The sequence below is a fragment of the Manduca sexta genome, chromosome 21, assembly GCF_014839805.1.
Source record: "Manduca sexta isolate Smith_Timp_Sample1 chromosome 21, JHU_Msex_v1.0, whole genome shotgun sequence".
Taxonomy (NCBI): domain Eukaryota; kingdom Metazoa; phylum Arthropoda; class Insecta; order Lepidoptera; family Sphingidae; genus Manduca; species Manduca sexta.
The window spans coordinates 6,646,534-6,657,619 of record NC_051135.1 but is presented as its reverse complement, the minus strand read 5'-3'; the positions used below and the strand labels follow the sequence as shown (position 1 = coordinate 6,657,619).

At 32.6% G+C, this 11,086-nt stretch overlaps 2 protein-coding genes across 2 annotated transcripts in view; one reads left to right on the top strand and one right to left on the bottom strand.

Moving 5' to 3' along the window:
• Window positions 1–1,264: 1,264 nt before the first annotated feature.
• On the top strand, window positions 1,265–7,182 carry LOC115453316. Its single transcript, XM_030182006.2, has 5 exons — window positions 1,265–1,403; window positions 3,365–3,646; window positions 4,549–4,760; window positions 5,524–5,673; window positions 6,352–7,182. The coding sequence occupies exons 1-5, from the start codon at window positions 1,394–1,396 to the stop codon at window positions 6,436–6,438; spliced, it is 741 nt and encodes a 246-aa protein (XP_030037866.1). The 5' UTR covers window positions 1,265–1,393; the 3' UTR covers window positions 6,439–7,182.
• Window positions 7,183–7,630: 448 nt separating this feature from the next.
• Window positions 7,631–11,086, bottom strand: part of LOC115453317 (solute carrier family 46 member 3) — a 30,188-nt gene continuing 26,732 nt past the window's right edge. Inside the window, exons 6-8 of the mRNA XM_037440924.1 lie at window positions 10,735–10,818; window positions 10,020–10,176; window positions 7,631–9,583 (exon numbers count right to left, since the gene is read on the bottom strand). Coding sequence (XP_037296821.1) covers window positions 9,325–9,583; window positions 10,020–10,176; window positions 10,735–10,818 — 500 coding nt within the window. The 3' untranslated portion in view covers window positions 7,631–9,324. The remainder of the gene's footprint in view (window positions 9,584–10,019; window positions 10,177–10,734; window positions 10,819–11,086) is intronic.

The following is an 11,086-nucleotide window of genomic DNA, read 5'->3' as shown; positions in this document are numbered from 1 at the left end:
TACGTTTTATAACAGAAAAAAAAATTATAACAGTATTTTTATTTTTGTTGCAAACAATATTTTTTCAGAGTTGTCCGGGGGAAAACCCATATTTCACCCAATTGTCCGGGATTTTTGCCGTATTTATCCGGCGCGGCGCGGCGTCGGCAAATAAGGTGATGGCAATTGGCAAGCCTACTCACACTAAGAAAATACAAGGCCGTAAAAACTGCCTCTTGTATATTTATTGTGTAAACATTTTATCGTTTTCTTTGTGTGAAATATTTTAATATATTTTAAAAGAAAATAACAAAAGGTAAACCAAAATAACTTTTGTGCTAATACGTATAATAAATATATGGGATTTTGTTGCAAACAAACCAGACTTGCGGTATAATTATCCAATCTTATCACAATGTAGTTTTCGCATTAGCATCCAGATGTTTCATCATTTTATATATGCATCTACATACATAATATATTATGGTTATAGGCGTGATAAAATATCTGTAGATACTTAGTATGTTGTAACAATTTCGCGTGATTACTCCATATTAAACCTTATAGTACCTAATATGAGACAAATATACGCTTAACGCTATTTTAAAAAGCATTTTAGTTTAGAACAACACATGTGAGTTATAACGATAATGCTAAGTAAACACATATCTTGTTCCGTTGACTCTCTTTATTTGAATAATATTTTGTGTTTCTTTAAATTATTTATTTTATACCCACGTATAAAACTAGTTTTGATTACGTATTGTGACGAAATAAGTGAGTCATGGTCTATAGTCTGTGAAGCGAAGCGCGCACTTTGCTTCCACTGACGTGGTCCATAAATGTAGCCGGCATTAAAAAATATATATTTTTTTGTATAATTCCTAATGGTGCTACTGTAATTTTTAAATTATCTTTTGTGACCAGTTTGTCAGCGTAGAATTCAAGAGTGTCAGTATTTTACTTCTCAATCAAATCAAATACAGGGCTGATATTATTATATTATTAAGCCAGAATGACCTTGATAGTACCACTAATAATAAATTGACACGAAACGCCAGCTTGCTTTTCGTATGGTGGGTGAAATTTCCAGAAGCCACAAATACCCTGCTTCTTTCTCTGACCCCATTTTTTAATTTAAATACTGCCATCTCACACACAATGCTTCTGGTATTTCCACCAATTGATATACCTAAGTGACCCGCTTACGCGCTTGTTTATTTTCCGGTCTATTACAAAAATATTAGGAATTTACACATTTTACCGAAACTATTTTGTGGCAGCTACAATATATCTACCAAGAGCCGCGTCATTACAAAACATTCTCCATCCACATTCAGTCGCTGAGCGCAAGAAAGCCGAGCGGTCGCGTTCGAAACGTTTGTGTCAATCTTGTGTGTTTCTTTCAAATACCATGGCATCATGTAAGTGTATATTAATAATTGTTATTTAAGTGTATTATTGGTTATAGTGGATATAAAAAAATAAGCGTTGAAGTGGTATCCTTTTGAGTGTTTCGATTCAACGGAAGTAAATACCGGTTCAAAACAGTTTGTATAAATGTTATTCATCAGTGACCTATTGGTTAAAATTTAAAACAACGCATTTTAAAAACGTTCGTCTATTACGCAGTAACTTTTTTATAAGTATAATGTAAGATACATAATTAGTATTGAATCCATTTATTAATTAATTTGACATGGATTGGATGGATGAATGGATGTAACATGGATTATTTAAACTCCTTTGAGTAGTTTAGATGATAGAAATGAAGGTTGTCACGAATATAGCTAAGTAATATTTATACATGAGGCGTAAAACATTGTTTAATGTGTAATTAGTACAACCGACTCTAATCAAAGAACTACATTCTAAATAAAACGAACATAGAGTTATCACGAAATTAAACCACGTGATGACATGACCAGTAAACGAATTAAATATACCTATCGTTTATGAATTAGTGGGTGGATATAATATACCTACTTACTTATATTCTTAAAATTTCTGAAGCAACCTTCTGGAATTCTCTACAAGTACAGATATCACCTTATTAATTAGTCGAAATTGTATATTATAACTAAGTACCTTCGAGTTCAAATTATTTATTTACAATATTAGGGACGTAATAATAGATGCAACTCAATTTCACTCTAAAATGCGATATCAACTGAGACGTTGTTGTGTTAAAGTCAGCATCTTAAGGTTGTCGCTATTTAATAAACAGATATCTATAAGATCCTTAACGTTATCTTAAGTCACAGAAAATAATTGACAGGCGCTCAATTGTGAGCTCATGTACAATAGTTTAAATACTTTAAATGTCTTGCTAAAATCCTATTAGAAATTGAGATTTGATGAAAATTATACACGGATATAATCACGAAGGAACTGTTTTATTAAAAGAACAAATATTTGAATTATAACAGATATTATCATAGAGTAAAAAACTAAACTGACATGACGAAGCCAACAAAAAGGTTATGCCACAAACATTATGTTTAACATTCTTTCAACAAGATTGTTTTGTTTAATACGGCCCATAGTGTCAAAACTCAAAAGTGAAAATATTAAGTAAGTATATTCGAGTGGAGGTTCAGAACTTTATTTCTCATAATGAATTGCATACATAATTCACTTCTGAGAAACATTGTTTAAAATTAAGGCGATACCTCAAGGTCCATTTTCATACATTTTGTTTCACCTTTAATCTGGGTAACTAAACAAGTATTGGCAAGTAAAGAATTTAAATTCACGTCTAGTTAGTGATTAGTTCTCGCAGTTGAAAGAAAAACGTAAAAATAATTAATAATCATGGATATTTCGGTCTTTAAAATTTCGTCATATTAAATCTTAATATGACGAAATTTTACATTATTATTGCCGATAACATTATTAGTGTTGTAATTGTAAAACGATTATAGTCAAAACTCATATCATTCAATTAATATATATATATATATATATATATATATACACAATACAACACAACACAACACTAATAATGTTATCGGCAATAATAATGGAGTAATACAATAATAATAAAGTACCTATAAATGTTGATAACAATGTAGTTTTAGTTTATGTTAAATATTTAACCGCAAAAACCCAACCAAGCCATTTATTTTTTTCTGGTATTACGCGTGTACGTTTGGATCAAAATAGAACACAATTAAAATTGCTTTTTTTTTTTACTTTTTAAAATATTTTTGTGTCGGGGGTTATTTTTTTTAAGTCTTAAATACAATGTGTTAGCTGATTAAATAATAGAACGATACCGATTTTATAATTACCTACTGAATATTAATTTAAAACTCAAATAATGAACAATAAATTTACATAAATAAACATACGATTATTAAACGCAACTTATCCTTATTTTCAGTCAACTACGGAAACAACCCATATCCCGGTCAGCCGGGTCAGATACCGACATACCGTCCTGATGTCGCACCGACACCTACCCAATTGAGCTACCCAAATCTACATCCTCAAAACTGCCCCCAATACCCTCAACCAGGTTTTGTATACGGGTATCCACCTAATATGGCCTATCCGTGCGCAACAGCACCGGCACCGTCCGCTGCGCAAGGGATGCCCATTTATCCGTCCGTTCATCATGGTAGTTTTACCGCGGGCACACCGACTGTTCAGGCGTTACATGAACGTAAGTAATTAGTTTTTTTTCTTTTTTACCCGACCTGGGGATCGAATCCGATACCTCAGCACTGCAGTCGTACCGTAATACAACTACGCCACTGAGGTATTGAACTCTATTAAACGTAATACCTTATTTAGAATATTGGCGAATAAATATGAAAAGGAATGATCAGTAGCGAATACAATAAGTATAATAAGCTGTTTAAACACTCGTATTCCTAACTGTTCGTCTGTACTTGCAAGTACTCGAATCAGGGGTAATGTTATAGGTAATTTCACCCACTAAGACGCGCCCCATAACTTTTTGATCGGAGATATAGCGGGGTGTCGCGGGGTAAGGGTACTGCTATAAGTCTCAGCTTCAACGCTATCCATTGTACTGTGCGTGTGCACTAATGTTGTTCACGCATTGTTAGCCTTCGGGTAAAGTAGTGGGACGCGTCTTCGTGAATGAAATTATTTGTAGTAGTTACTCGATTGTCACGTATCGGCACAGTCCTTAATTAAGTATACACTGCTGTTTTGACTCGCGTTGATTTATATATTCATCGTGAATATAAAAATATTCGTAACAAAAAATATATTGTATGAAATAGAAACTATCTACTTATATCCACATAATCTCCATAGTTTCTAAATTAATTAAGTGATTTAGCCGAAATTTTTGTGATAACCTATAATAACAATTAATTGCTATAAATGCGGAGACCGCAAGCAGGCAGATAAGTGTGTCGCACGGTGTAAAGACGATTTGAAAAGGCGATGGCTAGCGACTGTGTAGAGGTTGCTCAAGACCGGGTTGGCGCTCTGTTATGAGGCTTACGATCAGCAATGGGCGGCGATAGGTTGATTAAAATTTTATTGAATATAATCAATTATGGGTAATCTATAAATGTTCTAAAATTCCAGCAATTATCGAATGGATTCCCACAACGCCTAGAAACGCGGAATACCTGAGTAATCGCGCAGTGGTGGCAGGATACGAGGGTCACGATGGAAGCCCCCTGTGGATAATAAGAGCACCGTTCAAAGGCGATCTACTCCCAGGCAAGCTGGCGGTCAAACACCACGCCGCTTACGTCGCTTGGGGAGGCAACGAGAACGCCGTGCAGCAAATTGAGGTATTTCTTTGGTGGAAACGCTTATATAAATACTTTAATCTAGGAAGACCTTAGCTACTTACTAGCTTAAACCGATTTTAGTGCAACAAAGGTTTTGAATGATATATATGCTGCAATAATAGGATCTAATTTTTATGCTTAGCCTCCTGTCTGAAGTAGTGGACCCAGTATCGGGCGTGGAGGTATATTTCAACAATAATGATGACTATCAAACTTCGGAGTAATCCTGGTATTAAAATGGGAATACAGTTTTTATATTTTTGGTGATTTTGGAAAGCGACCAACAAACAGATATGACGGAAAGTTTAAGTCTGCATAAGAATAGAAATAATGTCATCAGTAATTTTTCATTTACGAAAGTTTGTCTGGTAGATACCGCTACATTTTCTATTTATGCTACAAAGGAAAGGCTTGTTTAACCTATCATTAAGCCTAGCTGTGTCTGCACTAATCTAACTGAGAATATTTTCGGGATTCACACGTTTAGTTACTAAATTACTCTAATACTATACTAAAATACTAGTATAGTCCGAACTAGGTTTTAGAAACGAGCCTCATCCTCATGCCATCATAAGGAGAGTATAATGCCAAGTAATACTTTGTAACTATAATACAAAGCTCTAAGTAATATTGCTATTGTTTATATGCAGACATAGCCATTTACAATCATCAAATGCTAAAACGTCTACAAAGTTGTTTTTACCAAGTGTTTTTATAGAGCCCTTAATAAATTACTTCTAAAAGTGATTGATTACCTACACAGGTCTGCTGCGCTCGTCCCGAGAAAATTCGATGGGTTGAAAGCAGAGACGGCAACGTGCCGCCTCAGGCTATAGCTGGAGGAAAGACGGCTAGTGGAGAGACACTGTACATCGGCAGGGCAAGGGAACAAGGATCACTGACACCTGGGAAGGTGAGATTTAAATATCTTGTTAATTTATCGATGCTACATACCCAAGAGGGATATTCGGTTAGCACTAGTATGTATGCACTATCGTGTTCTGATTTGAAAGACATTATAGCTATTGTAATTACTCGGAATCATAATTAATCTTACTCTTAGGGTGTCAAGCTTAGTGCAGTGCGACGTAGTACTTTGTAATTCAAAGTTCTGTCTGGTATTGCTATTGTTTACGGGCGGTCGTATTGAGCACCATCGGGTGAACATGCTCGTTTCATCTTTAACTCCATTAAAACTTTAAAATAGTAGGTTTATTAAAATTTGTATTACAACCAGATCAGATTCACCGGAATTTTAAACTATCAAAATATTTGATTAAATTGTAACTCTTCATACTTCAGTGATATCAAGCCTAATTTTTTTGCTTAGCTGTCAAACGATAGTTCCGTCGCAAACATCATCTATTGAAAATATTAATCGGAAGTGGAAATTAAATGTTATCCCAGTTTTGCCCTCATGAATTTAGTTTATGACATAAAACAATTTACATTGCATACGTAGACTATAAAACTGATAAGTCCGATTTCCTCAAAGTGTTTTTCCGCTAAAACTTTACACTCCATATCATATACAATATAACTATATATGTATCAATTGAAATTTATACAAATATTTTATATTTCATTCCAGATTCACCCGAGCCACAAAGTAATGTACATGTCGTTTGGAGGTCAGGAAATACCACACAAGATTTACGAAGTGTTGTGTGCTGTTTAATAATTCTCTATATTTTTAAGTTCTAACGTTAATTTGTGTATCATTTTTCGTTTATAAAATAGCAGTATTGAACATAACATTCCTTTATTTGTATATTAACGTCTGTCAATAATTATCACTATACCTAATTAGTGCAATAAACAAAATAGTTGTTGAATATATTTAAATATATTGTTTGTATAATTTGTTGAAGTATAATGCGAATTATAAAGTATGTTGGAAATAATTCTGTCCGGTATTATTCAACTAGAACGAATGTGATATTCAATTTATTTCATATTTTTAGTTTAATTAGATTTATATTACTAGAGATAATGTTATAAAATATAATGATCTGTCTCAAAACAAATATAATGTTAATGAGTGTTATTTTATTAATAGAAGTCTGATTTTTGTTGGTGGTAGGATATATTTCGAATCCGCCTGACTTGCGGCCACGGTACATAAAGTGTTAAACCCCTACAGTGGACCACGCAATTGTGTAGACTACCAGAAGCAACCTGTGTATATCCGGTTCAAACAGGCCGGCATAATTGTATCGACTGGCAGGGGTATAACGTCTCGTCAGTCGACATTAATTAGACATCACTTCGCTTCACATCAAGTTCAGTGAAGTTACTTTATCGCGCCTGTATAACACAAAAAAGAAGGATCCCTATTATGTGAAAATAGTATTGTGGTACCATTGTTAGGAATTTTTATTTTGTACTCATAATTGTAAGAAAATAAATGTTTATATAAGAATAACCAGTTTATTTCAAAAATTAAATCTCCTCACATAATCACAGATCATTTATACAATTGTTATGGATAAGTAACTTGGTTAGATTGATGGATCATGTTTAACCAGTCAAGAAATTACATAGAGAACAGATAATTTATCTCTTTCCTCAAAGACTTTTTTATAGAATTGTATGACAATGGCGAAAGGTCCATATAACACGATTCCTGCCGCCTTCCCTTTATGAAGAATTTCTATAGAATATAATTATCATCAGAACGATTTACAGACCGCATTTATGCATATTAGTACCTATATGTTGTGTCAAATTTCACCTTTCGCCACTGTTGTATGGCATTGAGTCGTTCACAATAGATATAATTCAACTATGTATAGGCGATTGACTCAAGTTGGCACATTTACAGTACTCACTCCAAAATTATTTTATAGGATATTAAAAAAAAAAACATATAATTGAAGAGACTGCGACTATAATGTACTACTATATTATAATGTCAATAAAACATCACTCTGTATGTTATGACTGTTGATGTGTGAGCAAAGCGTTGTCATGGCGACACGTATGTTCATTTACAGAACACACACAGACGCAACTCGGGAACGCGTTATGCGCCAGCTTTCGATAATTGCCCTGTACCTAAAAATTTAAACGGTCTGATGGGAAAGAGATTTTTATACATTTTTAACATTTCTCTCATTTGTATTCAACGTATACTAAAAATTTACATAACATCAAGTATTTCGCCATTGGCTATATTAAAGTACATTCTCAGCACACTGGTACTGCTAGCATTGCACAAATATAAGTACACACGAATATGTGAATTGTAATATAAAAACGTATATTTAAATCTGCTTAAAAGTGATTTGTTTAATTTTAATTAAAAGGACTACATGTCCTCTAATATAAAAAGTAACTTCTGTTAAATAATCTAATATAAATTTAACGATTTTTCAACATATTACTAAGTATATTATATTATAAAATAAATTTGAAATCACATTCCTCGATTCTTGCATTACGATTAACATTTAAGCCATAAAATCAAATAGAAACTTAACATCGATTTTACAATTATAATTTGGTTCAAAGATACAATTCACGGTAATTTTGCATATTAATATAAAATATTGGTTCCACATTTGGGTCACATTTATTATTTACAGAATTTAACTAATCTAATATAACCCATGATCATAATTTTATAACTAAGTATATTAGGTATAGTATAAGTATTGAGATGTTTTTAGTCATGGACATTATTTATGTACGTACAGTTGTTAATAATATTTCCTATAAGATAACAATAAAATATAATATTTCTATAATATAATATAATAGTATCTTTATGCGCAAAAATACGTAATGTCTGAACATTTGAGTATAGATAACAAACAACATTGATTTAAATTTACAATTCTGAGGGTCTGTTTTATAACTTCTTAGTACATACAAAAATCACACCCTAATCTATACTCTTAAATAAGTCATAATAAAATGAAGACTGTCAATTATTTACTTAAAACTTGAGAAACAGGCTATTGAAGTAAATCTTCATTATAAAAAAAATTCAAAGCCTAAGTGAGTATATTTTGCTTGTCGTTTATTTATATAATATTGTAACATTGTAATAAATAACATTTTCAGCAATATCATAAATATATTCATCTTTCATATAACCATTTTGTAACTGGAACATAATAATTTCTGCATAAAAGAAACCTATTGTATAAAACAACTAAAAATACTTAATAAATTAATTTAAACTTAAAAGAAGGAACTGTATTCTAATAAAGAATCCCAAATAATAATAGTTATCACATTAAATAAAGTATATTTGTACATTCAACTCTTTACAGACGTAAACTACCAATTAATATTGTTTATTTTCTAACATAAAAATTATTCTTAACCATTCACAGGTACATTTACGTAACCATTGGTGATCTGTTCCGGTAAAACTTGGTGCAATTTAAAAGCCGATTTTTAGGGTATAATTTACCACAATTACGTGATTATTATCATAGCATCTTCGAAGTCATGGAATCACAATCTAATTTGGTGAATCAATAACAAACAGGCAACTATTGCTTTCAAAAGTCTTGCAAATAATTCCACATTAACTTTTGAAATGATTTCTCCATTAATGTTGCACTTTACTGTTACAAAGCATGCTTTCCGTAAATCCCATTTCTATTTGTGATTGGTTAACGCAACTGTCGTTATCAGGTGCAGCTTGTGATGTGTTTTGTGATTTCGTTTTATTTTCTTCCTCTGGTACATAGGCTCTGTTATCAACTCCCGCTTTCTCTACCATTTCTGCTGCTTTGCTTTCTAACTCTTTTTCGTTGCTCTTGCTGTTTTCTGACGCGAGATATTTCTTGTTAGCTAAATATAGCCACCTGAAATGGTAAGGTTTGAATTGTAATTATATAAAAAAAATATTATTATTATTATGACCATTATTAGCTACGTATAAAACAGGTTAAACATCCCGATTTAGTTTTTTTTTATGCTAAAGACACTAGATTTCCAAAAACTATGCGATATACCTAGGAATGTGAATTTAATGCCTAAAACTTAGTTTTCTTTTTTTTTGTTTCTAAAACTTATCATTTAATGTTGCAATTATTCTGCCTGCCTTCGTGCATATTCCATGCATATATGATCAAGCTTTTTATGTTGCATATAATCCGATCCCTATTATTAACTATACAATTAACCAAAAATCAAAGCCTTTATTTCTACAACATACATAAAAAACTGATGTACAGGCCGTACATTAGTGATGAAAGACCAGTGCAAGAAAAAGGACAAAGGATATATGCAGGTACGTACAAGAATATGACAACAGCTGGCATTGTAAGTCCGCCTCCTAGAAGGAAGAAAGCTCCAGGGAACGTCTTAATTGTGGCTGTGTAGACTGTTGTGTACATGGGCGCGTAGATGAGAGGCATCATCGCTTCCGCCAAGCCGAAGAATGAATTCACTTTACCTGTAAATACGGGTGATTATAGCTTTACTTCAGTTCGAGGTAAATATAAAACAATATTGCCTTTAAGTTCATAAGTGATTATTGCAATCCGAGTTGCCATAGCATTAATATCTCTAACATATTGTAATACAGTTTATTGTTTTAAAGGAAACTAATTTACCAGTAGTAGTAGTTTAACGTTTCGTTGAATATTGTGTCAAATAGTGATATCGTTAGTGGAAATATGAATTGCTTTAATCGCCAAAAGCTGACGTTTCAGGACAGCAGAAAAAATTAAATTAGAGAACTCGCAAAAAGAGTTCATTCGTGCAACTTCAGTGCTATTTAAAGCCATTTCCTTAAAATGTTCTCGTTCATTAGTTAAAGGTTTTTATATGGGCCATACTATTATAGTTTCGATAACATAGCGCTTCGTAAACTTTTTTGAAGATAAATCCTGTTGCTTTAAAATCTTTTGAAAAAAAAATTACTGATAGTTATAATTTATTTCATAAACCATAGTCAAGTTCCAATATTATTGTCTTTTCTAATTGATTCAATAGATGTCGCTGAACTTACCCAACTCGTCCTTCTCAACTAGTTTGGACACCATCGACCTCATAGCTATAAACGACGTACCGTTAAATATTTCGATCAGTGGTGCTGTGAATAAAAAGAAAGTTTCATTATCGTGACAAAGCGATCTAGTAACTGGATGAGTTGTAAAATGTCTAGGCGTTAAATCCAAAGTCATATATACCTATTATAGATAGGTAGACCTACTCGGTATACAGTGAAAAATGATTGGTCACAATATATCTTGTCAGTCGACAGTCTATTGGATCCCACTTCGCTTACCATCAGGTACAGTGGGGTCACTTTGCATACTACTACACTACTACACCATGACGCATGTTTTTTTTTACAATAT